The 22,065-nt window shown below is 57.6% G+C and overlaps 1 protein-coding gene across 8 annotated transcripts in view; it reads left to right on the top strand.

The window, feature by feature from the left end:
* FAM53A (family with sequence similarity 53 member A) overlaps positions 1-22,065 on the top strand; it is a 31,247-nt gene that overhangs the window by 5,994 nt on the left and 3,188 nt on the right. For 4 of the 8 annotated variants that reach the window (XM_025887525.2, XM_025887527.2, XM_025887526.2 and 1 more), the window contains exons 2-4: positions 5,244-5,484; positions 13,634-13,688; positions 15,404-16,095. In XM_025887525.2, coding sequence (XP_025743310.1) covers positions 5,407-5,484; positions 13,634-13,688; positions 15,404-16,095 — 825 coding nt within the window. In that variant the 5' untranslated portion in view covers positions 5,244-5,406. Of the gene's footprint in view, positions 1-2,964; positions 3,226-4,445; positions 4,607-5,243; positions 5,485-13,633; positions 13,689-15,403; positions 16,096-22,065 lie in introns of those variants that run through there. The other 4 variants (XM_073891297.1, XM_073891300.1, XM_073891299.1 and 1 more) reach the window with 4 other exon arrangements.

Here is a 22,065-nt window from a genome sequence, read left to right as displayed (position 1 = left end):
AAGGTCCACGGTAGCCTGATGCTAGGTCACAAGGCCCATGTCACTCCCCTCCTTTATCTCATGTGGGCGACTTTATTAGTTCTTATTTTTAAAATTTTTTAGAGAGTGGGGGGAGGGATAGAGACACTCAAGCAAACTCCCCGCTGAGCAGGGAGCCCCACACGGCTGGATCTCACGACCCTGAGATCACGACCTGAGCCGAAACTAAGAGTCAACTGCTCAACCAGCTGAGCCACCTGGGTGCCCCTCATGATAAAATGTGGGCACTGTATCCTCTCCATCGTCACAAGAAGAAGGGTGAGTACAGGACATGTAGAGAGAGAGAGAGAGAGACAACTTTTATCACAGTGTACCGTTACGCTCGTTCTAGTTTGTTATTCTTGTTAATAATCTTTTGCTGTGCCAACTTATAAATTAAACTTCATCACAGGTACGTATGCATGGGAGAAAACAGTACAGATATCCCTTGAACAACACAGGGTTTAGGGGTGTCGAAAATCCATGTAGAACCTAGGAACCCCCCAAGACTTAACCTGCCTTACCAATGACGTAAACAGTTCCTCAACACCCGTTTTGTGTCTTATATGCGTTATATGCTGTATCCTTGCATTCGAGTAAGCTGGAGAAAAGGAAATGCTGTTGAGATCGTAAGGAAGAGACATTGCTAGTGTTCTCCTATATTTATGGAAAAAAAGCCCCACTTTGAGCCTGTGCAGTTCAGACCGTGTTGTTCGGGGTTGACAGCATCTGTGGGGTTCGGGACCGTCTGTGGTTTCAGGCGTTTCGGGGGGCCTGCCATATGAACACGTGATGTCATGCATTTCTTCTTGGAGGAAATGAAATTGTTGCATGCCTGGCACTCCTTCCCCATCTTCGTGGTTCTTCTGGAAGATGCCACCAGCCGCCTGGTGCAGTCCCTTCCACATGGTGGTCTTTCCGCTCTTTCCTTACTGCAAGTGCGCCCTGCACCACACCGTGGCCCTCCACTCGCCAAGGTCACACTGGCCGGCCCTTGCATTTGGACACCACGCACTTTATTTTGTTCTTTTGAACCTCTGTTGTGAGTTATAATGGAGTGTGGCGTGCTACGTTTGATGTCACCGTGCCCCGTGCAGGCCGCGGCCCGCGCCCCCGTCTGCCAGATGCTCAGCCCGAGTTGGACAGTCTGGGGGTCGTGTGCTGGGCGGTGCTGGTGTCTGGTCCACGGGGCTTGTTCAGATTGCGGTGCGTGTGCCCTGGAGCCCGCTCTCTGACCGGGTCAGGAGTTGGGGGAGGTTGTCACGTCTCCTCTGTCCCCTCCGGGCTGGCCCGCGCCCCACTCCCGTGTTTCGTGCCCCTGACACCGTGGGAGAACCCTGACCAGTTCCTTCGTGCGCTTCACCTCGCGTGGCTTTGTCGGACATTTCCCCAGTCCGGGCACAGCCCCCGGGTGCAGGCGGCTGCTGCATCCTGTCCACACGCCACACGCTGTCAGCTGTCCTGGGACCCACCTGCTGCGCCGCTGGGGCTGCCGTCTGCCAGTCTCCCCGCACACGAGGCCAGTTCCCGCCCTGTCATCAGCGAGTATCTCGTAGGGGGATGCTTGCACACCGTGTGAGGGTCACCCACCAGTGTGGCGTTCGTGGATGACTCTTGCCTGCACCAGCATGGGGTGTTTGTCACACGCTGACTTAAGGACAGAATCCGTCATTCCGTCTGCACTCCTTGGTCTGCACTCTGCCTGAGGGACGAGCTTCCCTCCCCTACTTAACCGAACTTTGCCAGCTAAAATTTACATCAGTACAGACTCGTGGGTTCTTGTTTATTCTGTGGAGTGGAACCCTCACCTCCTGGGAGCCCTGGCCCCATTCTCTGTACATGTCCTGGCGTTCTGCATCTCGTCCGCGCCCGAGCCCTGGAAACCAGCTGTCTCTCCGAGGGGTGTGTGGCCTGGTTTCCCAGTGAAATGCTGGTCATGTTGTAGTTTCCTCAAGGTTTGCTGTGGCTGCTGTAGTCTTTCCAGGGTCGTGCGTGCCGTGTGCCGCTAGGAGGGTCTGACAGGAGGGTGGGAGAGTCCCCGAGTGTTGGGCGTGGCAGGCACAGGAGGCAGAGGACAGGGCCTTGGCTGTGGTGGGCGGGTGTGATTGCAGCAGAGCTGGTCAGGCTGGAGGGGCCCTGGTAATGCCTGTGTCCTGTGAGGGAGGTTCTAAGTTGGAGCTCAGGGAGAATTTGTGGGGAGAAGCAGTGAGAACCAGGCCAGGTTGCAGGCTTGGTGGGTCCTGCCCAGGTGACCGTGGGTGAGTGGTGCAGGCATATGGGGATGTGGCTGGCTGGCTCTGATTTGGCTCCCCGGTCCTATACGCACTTAAGTAGGGCCACTCCCAGAGCACAGAGACGCTCCCCTGGGGAACCGACGGGTGCTGGCCTGGGCTTCGGGGTCCCCGGCTGTGCTGGGGCAGGTGGCTGTCCCTGGCTAGGACGGTGGGAGCCCAGGAGAGCTGCTGGTGAACAGCGTGGACAGTGAGTGCTTCTCCTGGCCTGGAATAAGCCCGAGTGTGCACAGTGCCTTTGGTTGGGATGAGCTCATGAATTCCAGGGCCCTTCGTAAGCCTGTCCACATGCTCTGCCGAAGGGAGAGCCCTGTGCCGTCCCTCGGCTGCCTTGACAGGTGCCCGAGTGCAGAGCGGTGGTGGGCTGTCTCTGCTCTGCTTCCCACGCTTGCTGGGACGCCTCCTTCCCCCACTCCGTAAAAGGCTGGCTTGGGGCATGCTGTTTTATTTATTTATTTTTAAATTTATATTATTTTATTTTTTAATTAATTACTATTTTTTAAATTAACATATAACGTATTATTTGTTTCAGGGGTACAGATCTGTGATTCATCAGTCTTACAGAATTCACAGCGCCCACCATAGCACATACCCTCCCCAATGTCTATCACCCAGCCACCCCATCCCTCCCACCCCCCACCACTCCAGCAACCCTCAGTTGAGATTAAGAGTCTCTCTTTTTTAAATTTAATTTTTAATTTTTAATTTTTTAAAAAGATTTTATTTATTTAAATGACAGAGAGAGACGCAGCAAGAGAGAGAACACAAGCAGGGGGAGCGGGAGAGGGAGAAGCAGGCTTCCCGCTGAGCAGGGAGCCCGATGTGGGGCTGGATCCCAGGACCCTGGGATCATGACCTGAGCTGAAGGCAGACGCCTAACGACCGAGCCACCCAGGTGCCCCTGGAGTCTCTTATGGTTTGTCTCCCTCTCTGGTTTCGTCTTTTTTCATTTTTCCTCTCTTCCCCTATAATCCTCTGTTTTGTTTCTTAAATTCCACATATTAGTGAGATCATATCATTGTCTTTCTCTGATTGACTTATTTCACTCAGCATAACACCCTCCAGTTCCATCCACATTGTTGCAAATGGTAAGATTTCATTATTTTGGTGGCTGTAATATTCCATTGTATATATGGACCACATCTTCTTTATCCATTCATCTGTGGATGGACATCTTGGCTCTTTCCACAGTTTGGCTATTTGTGGACATTGCTGCTATAAACATTGGGGTACACGTACCCCTTCGGATCCCTACATTTGTATCTTTGTGGTAAATACCCAGTAGTGCAATTGCTGGGTCATAGGGTAGCTCTATTTTCAACTGTTTGAGGAACCTCCGTACTGTTTTCCAGAGTGGTTGCACCAGCTTGCATTCCCACCAACGGTGTAGGACGGTTCCCCTTTCTCCACATCCCCGCCGACATCTGTCGTTTCCTGACTTGTTAATTCTAGCCATTCTGACGGGTGTGAGGTGGGATCTCATTGGGCACTGTCAGGGCAGTGTCTGTTCACTCCTGTGGAGAGTGCACGTGTGCGTGTGCAAGGGCGCCGGAGGGTGTGAGTCTTGCTGGCCTCTGGCAGCATCTGTAAAAAGGCTTTCTGCTGGGGTCTGCCGGTGCATTCTGCCGGCACTTTCCGTAAAGCTGTGTGCTCCTTGCAGTCCTGGCCGTGATGGGGGCTGCCAGCTCCGTGTGGAGGTGTTCCTCGTGCAGACATCCTAAGGGACGCTGCCCCAGGACCTGACTCAGTGGGTTTGGGGTGGGGCCTCTGCCTTGTGAATGGTCTGCTGGGCCTGAGGAGGCCTCTGGGAAGGGGGGCCTCAAGGCCTGCTGCGGGTTAGGGGCCCGAACTCGACATTCTGGAGGGTCTGTCACTGCTCTCATTTTTTAATTTCTGAGAGCTCTTTTCATTTTTCTTTAAATACTTCTTTTTTTTTTTTTAAGATTTTATTTATTTGGGAGAGAGTGAGAGCAGGGGAGCACAAGCGGGGTGAGGGTCAGAGGGAGAAGCAGACTCCTTGCTGAGCAGGGAGCCCGACATGGGACTCGATCCCGGGACCCTGGGACCATGACCTGAGCCGAAGGCAGATGCTTAACGACTGAGCCACCCAGGCGCCCCTAAATACTTCTTTTTAAGGAAATTCTGATCTTATTTTGTGGACCGGGCGCCTTCTCCATCTGAGGGCAGGACTGATGCTGTTTCCTCTGGGTGGCTGGGGCCCTCCTGTCTGGTCGGCGCTCTCCCTGGCTTCCGAGGCAGGTGGCCCTACTCGTGCTCGGCAGCGGGCCGCTAAGAACGTGGCAGCCAGGGATGGGGTGGGTGGTGGGCTACACGGGGGCTCAGGGCCCTCCCCTTGCTGGTGTCTGTGGGCAGCCAGGTCCCAGGTGCAGCGTGAGTGCCCACTCCTGGGAATGGAGGGCCTGCGCTCCCACTGAGCTGCCCCTGCAACCCCGCACCCGGGGGCCCGGGGCCAGGCTCTGCACCCCTGCGCCTCGCACGCAGGGCCAGCTGGACCGACTGGGGGAGGGGTGTGTAACGCCGTAAGGGGACAGTGGTGCATGAGGGTTCAGTAATTCTCAAGCAGCTGTTCCTCGGGTGTAGGATGCGGCTTCCTGCCACTGTCCAGCTTCCCCCTGTCTCTTCTCCTGTCTGCTCTGCCCACCGCGGGGCAGGGGTGGGGTGGCCTTCTCTGCTGCTTCCCCTGGGGCTTTGGGAGGACTGGATCTCAGGTGTGCACTTAACCTGCTGTCCTTCCACCAGAATGCCACTTCTAGTACAGTTTCCAGGGGAGCTCATACGGTAGTTGTAAAGCAGGAGGGTTTTCATCAGGCGGAGGTAACAAATATTCTCCACACAAAATACTCAGCATAGAACAGGAACACTGACCCAGTGGTTCTGCGTGTAATCACTTCTTTCTCTTTCCCACAAACACAGATGCAGAGTTCTGAAGAGTCCTTGGAAATGGATCACTCATCTGTAAAGCGGAAATCCACCTTGAGGGTCAGCTCTGACCCAGCAGCGACCCAGGCCTCCTGAAGCCTGCTGTTCTGAACCCCCATGCCCATCGGTACAGACTTGAGGACACGGGTCCCTGACCATGGTCACACTCATCACTGAGAAGCTGCAGAACCAGAGCCTGGATGACCTTGTCCGCAAGAGCTACGATGCTGGTCCGGTAAGCTGGCCGCGGCGGTAACACACAGGACCCTGTCCCCCGCCGAGGGTCTGGGGGAGACTGCCCAAGCTGTCTAGATGGTGTGTGGCCAAGGTCTGAGGGGACGTGGTGGGAGGAGGGCTGGAGGGGGCTGTGTCCCGGGGCCGTGTTGTGCACGTGCAGCCCCCACATCTCCTCAGTGTCCTGATGATGGGTTTCTCATTAAAAAAACACCAGCTTTTAATTAATGTCCAGCCGACTCCTAGAAGTATGCCAATCCTAAGTGTGCAGCATGCAGATTTCATACCTGTTAAACGTGTCTCTGAGCGAGCAGCGCCCGTCCCCACCCTGATGCCCCTCATGCTGACACCAGCCCTTCTGACAACCTCAGTCTTGAGTGGTCTCCACAGCTTTGTCACTTGGGTTTGAAGTTTGCGTAGGTGGAGCCGTTTTTCCAGGATCGTATTAACATGACTTTCAGGACTGTCCTGGTTCGACTGTAGGTCTGGACGGAGGTGGCCAAGTGTGCAGCCCCACATGGTGCTTGGAGGCCTCCTGAGCGGCCTCACTGATGCTGGGCGCCCAGAGCAGTGTTGGTGCAGCCCAGCTGCGAGTTAGGCCTCCCAGAGGCGGCGGGAAGCTGTGATTCCAGGCCTTTGACGGTGGGCTCATGGCCCACCGTCACAGCGGCTGGTTTTGAGGTTCTGAGGCTCAGCGCTACAGACGGAGTGCCAGGGACGGGAGGTGGGCCCGTGTCTGCAGCCCAGGGGGGTCATGGGTGCTGAGGGGTTTTTGTGGGGCGCTGCTGTCTGGCCTCGAGCTCGGAGTCCTGATGGGATTCCAGCGGCCACCATGCACGTGTTCCCATCTTCGCTTGTGCTCAAGTGTGGAAACTGCTTCTGGGAGACTAAGCAAAACCGGGGCTGTAGCGGAGCATGCGCGGCCACAGATGGCCACATGCCCGTCAGAAGGTGTGCCCGGGAGCTGGCGGCCAGGTGCTGTGTGGCTTTGCTGGGGAGACGGGCCAAGGATCGGGCCTGCAGGGCCCTTGCAGAGGAGCGGACATGGCTGATCCTAGCACGTTTGGGGAACGGAACACGTCGCCTCTCTGACAGAGAGAAGGACCGTTGTGAGCACCCCGCGCAGGAGGAGAGGCGCACGGTCAGCCCGCCCTCCCTCCCCCTCTGCTGGCCCCACCCGCGGGCTCCGTGTTCCGTGTCCCGTTCTGTTGCCGCTGGGGGTGATTTGTTTGTTTCATTAAGACTCGTGTTTTTGAGAAGATGGCCTGTTAACATGGTAGGTTTTTCTTCCTGAAGTGGGAGAACAGACCTTTCCTGTCCCCAAATCTACATCTTGAATTTTACGAGGAGCCATTTTGCTGTTGGAAGCAGAGTTCTGGTGCGTGTGGTGGAGCCAGCCAGCTGTGGCCTGCGGGGCGGGGGGGGGCACCGCGGGGTCGGGGCGCGTGCTGTGGGTCAGCGGGGCCCACACGAAGGTGTTCATTTAGACAGACTACCCTGGCAAGACAAATCCTACCTATGATTCTTCCCATTGTGATGCAAATAGATTTACTTTGTGTGAATTTACAACGTAATGTTTGGAAGAGAATTCCCTCATTACCGGTAGGCATTTTGCCGACTTCCTGGGGAGGCTTGTTCTTGCATCTGCACGGTTTCTGCTGCATGACTGCAGACGCTTTGTTTATAGAAACCTGCTGTTTCTATGTTCACTTTTAAAAATGAGGTGTAATTTACAGGCAACGGAAGGCACAAATGGCCCTCTCTTTTTGAGCAAGAAGCCTCTGTCGTCTCTGTCACCCATTTGATGTTGGGCTTTTAGTTTATGTGGCTCTCCAATGTCACTTTATAGTAAGGATGGTGTGGTCAGCTCTGCAGAGGGAACTTGGAATCTGTGTCCCTGAGGGTCAGCGGTTTACCTGTGAGCCAGTTCCCCGACGCTACCTGCACGTGTCTCAGCACACGCTACTCGTAACGTTCACTGAAAGGAGTCGGTAGTTAAAAAGCCAATTTGTTGTATAAGAATAGAAATTGAAGTTTTCGAAGGTGACTGACGTTAGTATTTTCATGGCAAAATCTGAACATAGGTTGGAGTCGAGCGTTAGAGACCTTGAGGTCAGCACTGTCAGCCCCTGTCCCTTGTTCCGTCTGTGCCTTCAGCCACGCCCCTCCTGCGGCTGTCTTAGAGCGAGTTCTGGATGGTTTTCCTCGGAGTATTTCCGTATACGTCTCTACAGATGTCTTCTCAGGTGTCCCCTGTCCCGGGTGTGTTGCGCAGACTGCCCTGTGCCCTGTGTGGCGGCCTCTAGTTCCATGTGGCTTTTCAAATAGAAATTAAAGTTAATTAGAATTAAGCGTAACGAACAATGCTATTTTGCATTTGCACTGGACACACGTCAGGTGCCCCCGTGTTTGGTGTGGCCAGTGGCCGCCCTAGTAGGCAGTGCAGACGGCTGCCCCTCATCCCAGGAAGTTCTAGACTGGGCGTGGTCAGACCCCGCTGGTTAGACTGCGTTCTGTCTGCCGTTTGTCTGTCAGTGGACATTTGGGTTGCTTCTACTTGTCCGCTGTTTTCAGTGCTGCTGCGCCAAGTGTTTGTGTGCAGGTTTCTGATTGGACAGACGTCTTCATTTCTCTTAGTGTTCGTCCGGCAGTGGGACCTGTGGGTCGTACTGTAACTCCATTTAACCTTCCGAGACACCGAGCTCTTCTCTGCACGGCTGCACCGTCATACAGCCCGCCAGGCGGGGGGCCCTGAGCTCTCCACTTCCTCCTCAACACCTGCAATTGTCCCTCTTTTGGAGCCTCGCCACCCAGGAGGTGCGGTCTCCTTGTGCTTTGAGCTGTGCGTCTCTCCCGACTGGTGACGTCAAGCGCTTTTCCCGTGCCTGCTGGCCGTCGTTGAATCTTCTTTGAAGAAATAGGTCTTCAAGTCCTTTGCCCGTTGAAAATGTGGGTTTTCTGTCTTTTTATTTTTGAGTTGTTAGAATTCTTTGTATAGTCTGATCCCTAATTGGATATGTGATTTGAAAAAACGTTTTTCTATTCTGTGGGTGTTTTTCTTAATAGTGTTCTTTGAAGCACAAAAGCTTTTATTTTATCGAAGTCCAGCCGATCTCTTTTTCCTTTTGTCACCTGTGCTTTTAGTGTCATATCTAAGAACCTTGGCCGAGTCCTAGGTCGTGAAGATTTATTCTTACATTTTCTCTAAAAGTTTTATAGTTTTAGCTCTTACATTTGGGTCTTTGATCCCTTTTGAGCTACTTTTAGTGTGTGGTGTGAGGTAGGGGCCCAACTTCGTTCTTTTGTGTGTGGATCCCAGTTGACCCAGCACCATCTGTTGAAGACTCTTCCTTCCCCTTGAGTGGTCTTTGGCACCCTTGTCAAAAGTTTACATTTTTAAAAACAAAGTCTTTGAAACCTAGTGTGTACATTACAGATGCAGCAGATCTCAATTTGGACACCAATTTTCATTATAGAAATATTTGATCTGTATTTAGATTTCATGAAATTTATAGTTGAAAAAGTAGATTTCACATACTCCAGTTGTTCTAAGCACACTGAAAAGTTTTCCAAAAAATTGAATTATTAGTTTTAAAACTAAAATTCAAGATAGTTAAATGTAAATAAAATTGGAAATCACTAAACATTTGGTGCCTTTGTCTCTCTAGCTGTGTGCCACTCCGGTCACTCATGAATCCCTCCCCGAGTACTGTCACTTGCTGCGTGGTCAGGCGCAGGTGGTGGGAGCGGGAGGCCCAACAGGGACATCTCATCCAGTCCTGAGGGGTTAATCCCTTTTGAGGGTCTCTGCCCTGTCAGCCAGAGAGCTGACATTTGTCTCGAGGGTCAGTGTCCCCTGTGTACCATTGCTCAGTCAGCCCAGGTGTGGGGAGTGCTCTGTGCGCCTGGCCATGCTGTGCTTAGTGCCTCTTCGTGGATGTGCCAGTAGACCCTGTGTCCTCTCTGTCCTCACCCCGTTCAGTGGGGCTGGCTCCTTCATTTTATGGTCCTTTTTCTCTGGCCTCAGGTACATTCCCACTTCCTTCTGATCACCGGGGTGAGGTCGGCTCTTCCTGCATTGCCTCTGTGAGGCTCGGGGGACATAGGCTGGTCTAACTGTGACCAAAAAGGCCTAGAAGCACATGAGGTGTGTCCGGTTCCCACTGCCCCTTCCCCTGCCCAGACAGGACGGTGAGTGCCTTGAGAAATTAGGCCGTGTCTTCCGGCTTCTGGTATTTTCCATAGCTGGTGCACTGGTTCGTGTCGGCGAATGCTGGCTGCCCCAGTGAGTGTGGGCGGGCGACCTGGGGCAGCTCTGTCCGGGGGCACGTTCTGTGGTGACGGGAATGCTCCCCGCTGTCCAAGTATGTGGCTCCTTAAAGCATGTGGTTATTGGGCCCTGAGATGTGGCTGGGGTGATGGGGAGCTGAATTTGTATTTTATATAATTGAAGTTTAAATTTCCGTAACTGCTGACCGTTGTGTGGGGCAGCATAGATAGAGAGCGAACTCAGTGACCTGAGTGTCAGCCGTCCCTCACGTGGACCCTCTGTGGCCACACCGCGCTCCCTCCAACCAAGCTCTCCCGTCTCCGTGATTTGTCATTTCAAGGATGATCTGTGCGAAGTCCATGACCTTTGGGGAGGGGCCTTTTTTGCTCCTCATGATGCCCTGGAGAGGCATCCGGGTGGTTTCGTGGTTTAGCGGAGTAGTTGCACTCACGTAAGGGCGTACCATTCACCCGCTGAAGGCTTGTTGCAGTTCTTTTTTTTTTTTTAAGATTTTTAAAAAAATTTTATTTATTTGACAGAGAGAGGGAACACAAGCAGGGGGAGTGGGAGAGGGAGAAGCAGGCTTCCCGCGGAGCATGGAGCCCGATGCAGGGCTTGATCCCAGGACCCTTGACCTGAACCGAAGGCAGACGCTTAATGACTGGGCCGCCCAGGCGCCCCAAGTCTTGTTGCAGTTCTGATAAAAATCCCAGTACCCTACAGTTCTCAAGTGAGCTGTAGCTTCTCTGGTTCGTTTGTTTACAACCTGAGGCCGTGGCATCACCATGCGCTGCCCTTCCCGAGGGGCTTGTGTTCTCCTGGGAAGATAGACACAGCCAGCCCTGGGACGGCAGGTGCGGGCTGTGTGGAGCTGCAGGGGCGGCAGAGAGGAGAGGAGGTGTGGTGGGGGCTGTGTACTGCAGAGGAGGGGGGGTCTTGGGGCCTCAGGGGAGGAGGATGTGCAAGCAGGTGGGTGGGCAAGGAGTCACTGCACGCAGCCCGGCCCGCCGAAATGCCGGCAGGATCCAACAGAACTTGTTGAGGTGGTTCAGTGAATGTGGGAGTGGCTCCAGATGTCAGGTGGGAGTGTGGTTTCTCTGCAGGCAGGCAGCCTAGGGAGCCCCTAGCCCGTGCTGGTGGACGGTAGAACAAGAAGGCAGTGTGGGGGTGTTGAGAGTTGACATAGGGCGGCCAGGGCTGGACCCTTGGTGGGCGGCAGGCCCATGGCAGCAGGTGCCTGGGCTTCTGTTCTCGTGAGGGCGGGCCCAGAGCAGGTCAGGGTAGCAGGCCCACTCCACTGCGCTGTGGTGGGGGGCGCTGAGGAGGAGGGTCGCGAGCTGGGGGTGCACTGGGGGCGGACGGTCAGGAGGTTCAGTATCACTCGCTGTGGTGTGGGCTGTCGGCGTGCCGTTGTGTCCAGCTATGCAGGTACAGGCTTGGATGGTGAGGAGTCTGGCTTCTAAAAACCTTTTGTTGAAAATACGCTTTTTTAGTGAGGTAGACTTTGCACACAGTGGAACGTGCAGGTTGGGTTTGATGAGTTCGGTTGGATGAGTTTTGCGGGTGGTGCACACTGGGAACGCTGTCACCACCCAGACAGGTTCTGGCCTTCTCAGGGCCCCACGTGGCCTGTCCTGGCTCGTCCCAGAAGCGCGGCAGCTTGTACTTTGGAGTCTGGCTTCTTTCCCTGGCGGGAACTCAGGAGGGACTCATCAGGTCCGTGGTGGTTGGCGCTTCCTTCCTTCCTTTCCTCTGCGGGGTGGTCTCTGTCTTCCTTCCATGGACGTTTGGGCTCTTCCCAGGCTCTGGCTGCTGAGCGCGTGCGGTCTCCTGTGGCCGGCTCTCCCAGCAGTGCCCTGGCCTGCACCTTGGCCCGGCCACTGGGCACGCCTGGTGCCGTGTCCCCCAGGCTCGGACCACTTTCCCCGGATGACGAGGGAGATTGCACCTCTTGTTCTGCCCAGTGGCCAATTGTGAGTGACTTCAGGTCTTTGGCCATTTTTCTGTTGGATCGTGTGCCTTTTATTTTTACTGATCTGTGGGAAGTCGTTGATACATCCTGCTATGATCTTTTTTGACTTGAAAATATTTCGCAAATATTTTCTCCTATCTTACGGTTTGCCTTGTCACGGGTGACTTTCAGTGAACAGAAATTCTATTTTCAACATAGATGGAAGCACCCGTGTAAGTTAGTGTGTTTTTATATCTCACTTAAGAAATCTTTGCTACCCTGAGTCTTGAAGTTATTCTCCTGTTTTCTTCTAGAAGCATCTGTTTTACTTTAGCTTGAAGACTGCACTCTCCCTGGAGCTGAGTCTTGTGTGTGGGATGAGACCAGGCCAAGAGTGGGTTTTCTTTTTTTTTTTGCACGGATGTGTGGTTGACCCAGTGCCCTTTCTGGAAATGGCTGCCCTTTGTCCACCATCAGTCGGTGGATTTCGTTACTCACACATAGCCCAGGAGCCGCCCTGCATGTGTGTCCCACTCTCACTCCAGCCCCAGGTGGGGAGACCGAGGCTTACACAGAGGAGCCGGCCTGCCCCCAACAAGGTTGCTCAGGGGAGTGGACTGCAGGCCGCGTGCTGCACGGGCCGTCCCTGGGCTCGGGTATGGCGGGGCCGGGCCGGCCTCGGTGCCAGCCTGTGGTCTTAGCGCCCCCTGGTATCCCAGGGCGTGTTCAGGGGCGGCCTCGTCTGGTCAGGGCTCCTCAGCACGAGGCAGGCTGTACAGTCCTGTTCTGGATGTGGAGGCCCACAATGCCGCAGCTGTCTTCCCACAGAGAGGCCCCCGGCTAGCCCTGATCCGCTCCCCAGCACAGGCGCTGTCCACAAAACCCACGTCCCCTGCTGTGCCACGCGGCCGCTGTGTGCCTGCACGCTGAGCTGTGACCTGGGCCTCCTGTGTGGGAGCTGCTGGAGCCTCTCCTTGGTGGACGATGCTTCTGTTCAGGTTTCCTGCTGTGGGGACGGCAGCCCTGGGAAGGTGCTTGTGCCTGGGCTCACCTGGGGGACAGGGGCTGGCCAACCCGGCCCGGAGTGGGGGGCATGGGGGTTGGGGGCACTGGGAGGGCCTTGGGGGGTTTGGGGTTGCTGGTGGAGGTGGGAAGGCAGAGACAGTTGAACAGCGACGGCTCCCGGACCCCACAGGATGGTTCTGTGTCCCCACAGCACCGGGGGCTTGCCCCAGAGACCCAGCTGGATGATGGCACCCCTGGGGCTGGGTGGGGGGAGCCTGCAAAAGCAGACAGACACAGGCGAGCAGCCCCCCCTCAGGCGCCGTGGGGGCAGATCACAGCTGAGACCCCGAGCAGCCCTCAGGGGGCCTGGCCAGGGGCCGGTCCGTGCGGGAGAGGGCCTGAGTGGAGAGGCCGTGAGGGCAGCCTGGCTGGCTGCGGGAGGGCTGCCTGGGCAGGAGCACACGGTGCTGTGCACGTGGCCTTCGATTCCTTTCCCTCAGCTGTGTGTTGTTCGGCCTTTAAGAATCTTGATTAAGCGGCGCCTGGGTGGCTCAGTCATTGGGCATCTGCCTTCGGCTTAGGCCGTGATCCCGGGGTCCTGGGATCGAGCCCCTGCATCCGGCTCCCTGCTCAGCGGGAAGCCTGCTTCTCCCTCTGCCACTCCCCCTGCTTGTGCTCCCTCTCGCTGTGTCTCTCTCTGTCAAATACATAAATACAATCTTTAAAAAAAAAAAAAGAATCTTGATTAAGAAAAGGATTTATGCCGGGGTCCATGCTTTTCCTTTTCATTGCCAAAAATGCAGCGTTGGGGAAAAACAGCACTGACCCATAGGGATGAGATCATTGCGTTACCTGACTTCATGCTGTTGTGAGTTCTGTGTCCATGTCCACGGTGTTCATACTGGTTTTTCTTGTCATTTACAGCGTTCTGCTGGGACACTGAGCAACAGGGGTCATTTGTTCCCTTTTGAGAGCAACGGTAAGTGTTCGAAGCCCTGACCCATCCTCCAGAGCTGCTGTGGCCATGGGCCAGGGACGGTGCGTGGAGCGTGCGGATGTGGACCTGGAGGGTGATGCCCAGCCTGCTGGGCTGGCGGTCAGGGCGTGGCCCGGCCTCTGCCTCCAGTGTGGCAGGTGCCGGGCCGCTGGGCCCTCCCGGAGAGGTGCTGGCTGTGTGAGGTCGAGGCCCGCCCTGTGGGGCCCCGTGGCCGCTGAAGGGAGAGCAGGGCGGGGTCGGGCGCGGCACGGGGTCCGTGTGTAGCTCCTGTGTGGCCCACACTGGGCCATCAGTGCGCGTTGGGACTTGGCCCCCACCACCTGAAAGGCCCCTCCAAGTGCGTGTGTGTGTGCAGAGCCTGTCGCCCTCCACTCCTGGTAACTTTGGCTCTGGATGACAGGCTGTGGTGAAGCATGTTAGCTGGGGTCTGACTCGAGTGCAGGTCCTCTCTCTGCCGGCCCTGGGCACCACGGCTGTAGGGTGGCACTCAGAAGCCATTGGCAGGGGCGCTGTGTTAGGTGGCTCTCCAGACTAGTGAAATGAAGGTTATTTTTACCAAATTCTTTTGTGAACGGATGGAGGTAGGAAGTGTGAGCCCAGCACTGGGCCCTAGGCACTGTGTCCTCAGTGGGAGTCCACCCTGCACATGGGGCCAGTCCTCAACAGGGATTCCCAGGGGGTCTGACCCTGCCTCTTTGCTGCCCAGGGTCACCCCAGGGCCTTTGCTCATGCCTTTCCCCACAGCGGTCCTCTTCCCTTGGGGTCCCACTGCCTCCATGCCCAGTTTCCCAACTGGTAGTGAATGCTGAGTGGCCGGAGTCATGGGGTTGCTGAGCGGACTCTCAGCCGGGTCAGTGGGAGTTAGGGTTTCATGGTGCACCTTGCTTCCACACTAGGAGTCCCTGGAGACCCACTCACCTGGCTCTGCCCTCAGCCCCCAATGCAGCAAAGCTCATGATGGCGGCCCTGTTGGGTGCATTCGGGGTCTGGGCACCCAAGGGGTGTGTGGAGGAAGGGCTGGAGTGGGCTGCTCCCGGGGCATTGCCGGCAGAGGGAGCCCCTGGTGCTTGCATGGTGTGCGCTCACATGTGGGTCTGCGGGAGTGCATGCTGACCCCGGATTCTCAGTGTCTCGTGTGAGACTCCCAGGAGCCACATGACGTGAGGAAGTGGAGGCTGGGGGTGGGGGTACTGGCCCTCTGCACAGTCCCTGCCTGCTTTGTGCTGTGGCTGTGCCTCCAATTTCGCGAAACAGGGCTGCCTCCCGGAGAGGAGGCGAGGGGCACCGTGGCCCACGTGCTAAAGGGGCACCAGCCGCCTGGAAGCAGCCTGGTGGGCGGGGGTCTTGCAGGTGAGGTCGCACACCTGGAGGAGGCCTGGGCCATGGACAGAGAAGTGGGTGACGCAGGGCAAGTCTTTCCATGAACCGGAAAGGAGAGTGGTGTGCTCTGGTCATCTTCAGGGAGTGGGTAGCTGGCCTCGTTGAGACGTGTCTTCCTTGGAAAGTGAGGCTGGCTCCTGGGCTGAGCTGACCAGGGGGGAATGCAGGCAGGGCCGGCGCTGACCGGGTCTGTGGCAGAGGAGTCATGTGAGGCTTAGTGTCAGGCCGTGTCCCCAGCCAGGCAGGGGCCTCGGGGCCTGGCAAAGACTGTGCCTTGTCTCCTGCTCACTCGTCTCTTCTCTTTTGTGTTTCCTCAGAAGACAGGCGCCCCTGGAAGGTCTTAAGTGGAGGATGGCCCGTCGGGAGCCAGACGGCCACGGGCACACGTGGCCCAGACACAGGCCTGGGTGCCGTGAGCGCCACAGACCTCAGGGAGAGCACAGGGCCCCCCTCGGCACCACCTACCAAGCGCCACTGCCGCTCCCTGTCAGAGCCGGATGAACTGGCACGCTGCCGCTCCCCCTGGCGCCCCGGCGGCTCCAAGGTCTGGACGCCGGTGTCCAAGAGGCGGTGCCACAGCGGCGGGCGCGCCACGCTGCGGGAAAGCCTGGCTGCCAGCCTGCCCGGGAGCGCCACACTGCTGGGCCGTACCGCCCCGGTGGCCGGCCCCACCTCGCCCCCCGTGCCCCGGCCGCCTTCAGCTGGCGGCGGCTGCCCGGACGGCAGTGAGGGTGGCCCGGGCCCACCCTGGCGACCCGCAGGACCCTGCGCTCTGTCCTGCAGGCGCCGCCTGTCCCTGTCGCAGGAGCACCTGGTGGAAGTGGGCACACCCCCGCCCTCCGCCGGCAGCAGCCCCTCGTCCACGCCTGAATTGGGCCGGCGGCTGGGCCTGCTCCGGTGCCGCTCACAGCCTTGTGTGCTGGTCGGGAGGAAGTGTCGGCGCAAGCGCAGGCGTGAGGAGAGCGCCTGCTGGCCGCGCCCGTCCTTGGACTTTCTGAAAATGACACGGGTGAGGATCGTCTTGTTTCTGCTGTGCTCACCTCACGGGCGCCACCCTGCGGCGCGGGGCGGCTCTGCGGCCAGATTGGCCCACCCCAGCCTTGGTGGTCTCCGCCCCTCGGCGGGAGCCCAGCTGCCCGGAAAGGCGCTCTGGGCCTGGCTGGGCCTGAGGTTGCAGCGTCCCCATGGCCGTGTTTCCTGCCCGCCTGGGCGGGGTGTGAGCCGTCCTCAGCCTCGTGCATGTGTCTGTGTGTGTGCATGTAGACGTCTCGGGTTCCTGGCCCCACAGGCCCCCATGGCTCTCGGGTTCCCTGCCCTCCCTGGCGTGGGACGGCCGTGACTGCCTTTCTGTATGGGAGCCCATGGGGCAGAGTCGGCGAGCTGGGCTGCAAGACGGGGCAGTGAATGGGGTTCAGCAGTCAGGTGGGCAGGCCGGCTAGAAGCAGAAGGGCAGGGTGCAGAGTCGGGTGGGGCGCTGGCACCGGCAGCCCCAAGGAAAGGAGCCCAGGAGATGTGAAGCCTGCTTGTCTGTCTTTTTTTAGAGAGAGAGCGAGAGAGCGTGAGCACATGAGCAGCATGGGCGTGGGTTGGGGAGGGGCAGAGGGAGAGGGCTAGAGAATCCCCCGCTGAGCGCAGAGCCTGCCATGGGGCTCGATCTCATACCCTGAGATCCTGACCTGAGCCAAAACCAAGAGTCGGATGCTCAGCCAACTGAGCCACCCAGGTGCCCTGCTTGTCTTTCTAAAACGTTTTCCCTCGTTGCTGATGTATCATCGGGTGCCCTCTGCCCTTGGACCCTTGAGGTCCCCTGAGCCTGCCCCAGCATCTGACAGCCCCTCTGCCCGAGGCCCCAGCCTCACCGGCCTGGTGCCTTGTTTAGCCTGGCACCTCGCCAGGGTTACTGCGTCACAGCCCACATTTAGCCCACGTGGCGTCCACGGATCAGGCATCCAGGAGCAGCTCCGCTGGGCGGCTCCACTCAGGGTCCCCTGTGCACTCATGCTCCGTGGGGCTGTGTCACCCGCAGGCTCAACAGGGCCAGATGAGCCACTCCCAAGCCATCACGTGTGAGGTTTGCTGGGGGCTCACCGGGACACCATCTGGGCCCGGGGTGTGTGTGGAGGTGAGCAGACCTGCACACTCAGTGTCTCTGGGGCAATCTACTAGGGCTTCCTGAAGTTACCACTTTCTGGGAAATGGCATTGCATTTAAGGTGTCAGTTTGGGGCACGAAGTTGCTCATTGTATCTCCTAGGACTTTTAAAATCTTTACTCTGGTGCGTTTGTAGCTGTCTCTTTTACTCCTGATGTGTTGAATAATCAAACATATGCAGACAGGCGTTGTGAGCAGTTGTGATAGCTGACGGACGCTCCTGATGGTGACCTGGGGGATGGAGGCCAGCACCCAGCCCAGACGTCGGTCGGGCTGGAGCCCTGTCCTTCTCCAGCTCCCGGCCACCTCTGGAAACAGAGGGCATCTCAGCGTGATGCTTTCTACTTAGACCGTCTCTGGTGCCCAGTGTGCACAGCTCTGCAGACGCCGGCGGGTGTCTGACAGTTGGCGCCATTCTGACACCAGCTGCCCTGAGTGCAGACCCTGCAGCCTCACAAGACCACCCGTGCTTCAGACGCCTCCCATACCTCCCAACCGCCATCTACAAATCGGAGTTCCCACCACCCCCTCCTCGGGTTCCGTAATTGGCTAGAACGGCTTGCAGAACTGCGGAAAGCACCTTATACTAACTCGTGACCCATTTATCATGAAGGACACAACTCGGGACCATCCCGAGGGCAAGGTATGGGGCAAGGGGTGCAGAGCTCCCCCCTGCCCAGCACCCAGACGTGCTCCCCAACCTGGGAGCCCTCCAGATCCCCCCACCCCCTGGGCAGGGGATTTATGGAGGTTCCACTGCCCAGGTGTGACTGATGAGCTCGCTGGCCATTGAGATTGACTGCCTCTCCATCCCCTCTCTGCCCCTGGAAGGGGTGTGGGGGTGGGGGACTTAAAGTCCAACCCACTAAGCCCAGTGTGGTCATTCTGTCCACTGCCCCATCCAGAAGCCCACTAGGGGCCCCCAGGGGTTACATTAGCCTAAACCCCTGGTGTGGTTGAATGGGGCTTGTTATGAATCACAAAAGGCACCCCTCACCCCGGCACGCAAAAGTTCCAAGGGTTTTAGATGGTGGGAACCAGGAGTGGGTAGAGGCCAAATGTGTACCTCTTACTGTATCAGCAGGTATCTGGGAAACTCCGTTGTCTTAAAACGTACAAAGGGGTAGAAGCAGCAGTCGAGCTGTTAAGGGCTAATTGGCTGGGTTTGGTGACTGATGTTTTGGGCGAGACCTGTGGGTTTCTCGGGCACAGCGTGTTCAACTTGATGTCGCCTACAAGTGGGATGGGCACTCGTGGGTATTTGTGGTTAATGTATAAACGCAAGGGAGCAGGAAACTTAAAAACACTTTTGGAAGTGTGGATGTGACCCTTGAGTGCTGGAGGACAGGCTGTGGGAGGCGGGCGCGGGCTGTCAGGCTCTGGGGGCGGCTGGGGGTGCAGAGGCCCCACGCGTTGCTGGGCGCCACGTGTGTGCCCAGACGTCCCGTGCACCCTCATGTGCTTTGCTGCCCAGGGGCGGGGGGTCCGCTCTAGGAAGCATGTTGCTGGTTGTGGGAAGTGGGCACATCCCGTCAGGTTCGTAGCTGGAGACCCCGAATGTTCCCTTATCTTGAGGTGGTTTCACATGGACACAAGGCTTCTCGGAGCGGGCCTGGACAAAGCACAGCGGGGGAGACTCAGGGCAGAATGTGGCAGGCTTTAGATGGCTGTCCCGGGGCCTGCCTTTGGGTGCGTCTGTTGTCCATGTGAAGGTGTGGCCGTGAGCAGTGACAGGAGCTTCTCGGTGGCTCTTGCTCTCTGTGTAAGCGCAGGTGGGACCGCATCCTTCCCACGTGTGCGTGCCCTGGCCTGATGCCCCCAACCTCAGTACGCCGGTTCTGTGCCTTGACTTGAAGCCAGGGGGAGCACAGGGTCCTTGACCGCAGGCCTAGACGTGGTACGCTGGATGGCTGAGCAGCCCACCACCCGCCAAGCATGGCCTGAGGGTTGGCTTTGGTCAGCAAGGAGGGGGCACTGCTGCCCCCTGAATCCTCATTCCGGGTAAGCGATTGTTTCCACAGAAAAGCATATAGAATTTTTAATATTTATTCGCAAAGCTAGGTTTCAAAGTTGAAAAAAAAATATCATTATGGAAAATGTGCCGATCAGTCATGGTTCCAGCAGAGAATGGGCACAGGTGCTGTTTTTTATGAAATTTGTGTTTTCAGGGCTTTCAGAAGCTTTTCAGATGTGCAGGCGATCTTCAGCTTTCTACAGTGTGATTGAGAAGCTGCTCCAGCCTGTGCTTTGGACACGTAGCTCCCTGCCTCTGGCTCAGCGTGGCCTCCGTGCCAGACTCGGCACCCGAGGAGGGTGTTTGCAGTCGGGGGCGCACGGCGGTGCGTTCACACACTTCAGCTGTCTGGAGCCACCGGCCTGTCCCGCGTGGCCTGGCGGGCCCGGGGACCCACAGCTTGTTGGTCAAGTGTGGGTTTCTGTCGCTTTGCCACAGAAGCGTGTTGGTTCTTGCCTATTTTTGTCACACACATGGTGCTTTGGGGGCTGTGGCAGGGACGCTAGCTGTGACTCTTCTCTGCGGGAGGGTCCCCTCGCGAGGACAAGGGCACAACTCGCGGCCCGAGTGCACGGCTGGGTGGTGACTCGTGGCATCTTGTCCCAAAGCCCCCGCGTAGATGGTTGAACGAGTTAGTTGTGACAAGGGCGCAGCTAGCGAGCAGGTGGGTCGGCTGGGGTTGGACAGATTGGGGTGTTCACGACCCTTTCCTGACCGTCTAGACCAGGGTGGGCAGAGGCCTGAGCACGTGGGGCGGAGGAGGGAGACCCCGTTCTCCGGGTCAGGGAGTGTAGGGGTGGCCGGCAGGGAGGCCGGGGACACGCAGGTGAGGGGGCTCTGCAGGCGGATGGACTCCTTGCCCTTCAGTCCGTTGTGGTTACTGGAGATTTGGGACTTACTGAACAGACCGTGGCATCCGTGGCCCTAGAGTCACGGGCTTGCTGTCCTGTGGCTGTGGCCTCGTCTTGCGTGCTCTGGCACGCTCGCTGCAGCGCCCCCTGGGGGCTCGTGGCGGAAAAGGCGCTGGAGAACACGGGTCTGTCGCTGTCACCACCGTCCAGGAGGCACGGCGGGCAGTGCGGCCGCTGGGGTGTTAGGAGTGCGTGTGAGTGTGCCCGTGTGTGGGGCCTGGCCCTGCCACCCACTGGCACTTGGGGTGGGGAGGCTGGGCTTTGTTGGGGCGCCTGCAGAGATGGGGCTTTGCTCCGTCTTCTGAGGGCCTGTCCCTTCCCCGTGTGCTTCGGGTTCTCAGTCTGAGCAGCTTGTGTCTGCACTTTACTTTCTCCTTCTATTTACGCGCTCGCGTTCCCCGAAGTTGAACGACCTATTCTATAGTAGGTGTATCATATCTACTCTACTTTCCTACTTTTCTTATTCCATTACCGTATTATTTTGTTACTTACATTTAGGTGCAAGGTGATGAATATGAACACTGCACTGCCCTGTGGGCAAGGGGGGACTCCAACCAGGCCTCAGGATCACACTCTGGTCCCCACTTCAAAGTCAGTGCTGGGGTCAGGTGTGGGCGCTGGGGTCAAGTGTCAGGTGTGGGCAAGCGGGGTCGAGGGTCAGATGTAGATGTTGGGCTCAGGTGTGGGCAGTAGGGTCCAGAGCAGATGCTACGGTCAGGTATGGGCGCCAGTTCAGGCATATGGTGTGGGACGCGCAGGGTCCAGCTCCTGGGCATGAGGTAGGGGAAGGACTGTGGGAGTGGGTGCCCAACAGGCCCGCTTGAGCCTTCTCCTGTGGGGTCAGCACAGATCTTGGAATGATGACAGGAGCATCCCCAGAGGCCCCAGGCGGCCCAGCAGGTGCTCTGTGAGTGGTGGGGTATGAGGCATGGGCGGGAGGCACCCTGGGCTTTGCGCGCGGGCTGCGGTGTCTGGGCGTGGGGGCCGTCCGGCTCCTCACCAGCCTTCTCGGCACACGGCTGGCACCTCCTTGCCACGGTCTCATTTGGTGGAGCAGCTTGGGAGACCTTGTGAATCCGAAAGGGTTTATATTCCGCTGTCTGTGGGACCAGCTTCCTTCAGGCTCTGGCGCTGCTGGTTACCTTCTGGCCCAGCGTTGCCGCGAGACAGGTGGCGCGGCTCGGACTCACTTCCTCTCTGCCCTGCGCACTCTGGGGTTTCTGGGTGACAGACCTGGTGTGTTTGTTTTGTCAGTAGTGCCGAGTGTGGGGCCCTATCAGGTGGTTTCCTGGATTGTGGGGTGGGGGATCGGGTGGTGCGTGCACATTCCCTGGCTCTCGCCGCCCCGGTGCCTGTGGCCTCTGTGACTCCAGCTGGCCCGATGTCGGGCCTCCTGCTGGCCCCGCTTCAGGGCTGGAGCCCTCTCTCCAGGGACGTTGGTAGTGGACTTAGGTTTGGGGGTGTTTCTTGCCCCTGCGCTGCTTGCTCCCCCAGATTGTGTCCTACCTGGTTCCAGCCTCACCTGTCTTCCCGGTTAGAGGCCGCGGGCGTTCTGTGACACTTCCTGTCGACCGGGTTTTGGACCAGAGGGCTCTGTCTTGTGGGTGTGGCCCTTTGGCCTGAGCTTTCTGGGGGGGCTACCTGGGTCTCCTGCGTGCTGGAGGGGGACCCCCCCATGTCCCCATCTCTCTGAGTTTGCTTTGGGGTCAAGTTCCGTGGAGAACACTTCCAGTCCCCGCCTGGGCAGGCTGGGAGCTGACTCAGGGCCGGGGCTCTGTGCTCAGGGTGCAGATGTTCGCTCGGCCTCTGTTTGCACGTGTTGGCCCCTTCCCCAGGCTGAGACCCTCCAGTCCTTGCTGTCCCGAATCGCCCCCACTCCTGTGAAGGTTGAGGGGAGCGCTTG

This window comes from Callorhinus ursinus, unplaced genomic scaffold (assembly GCF_003265705.2).
Source record: "Callorhinus ursinus isolate GAN/ISIS: 27379988/994484 unplaced genomic scaffold, GSC_fseal_2.0 scaffold4, whole genome shotgun sequence".
Taxonomy (NCBI): domain Eukaryota; kingdom Metazoa; phylum Chordata; class Mammalia; order Carnivora; family Otariidae; genus Callorhinus; species Callorhinus ursinus.
This window is presented reverse-complemented; position numbering and strand designations above follow the sequence as displayed.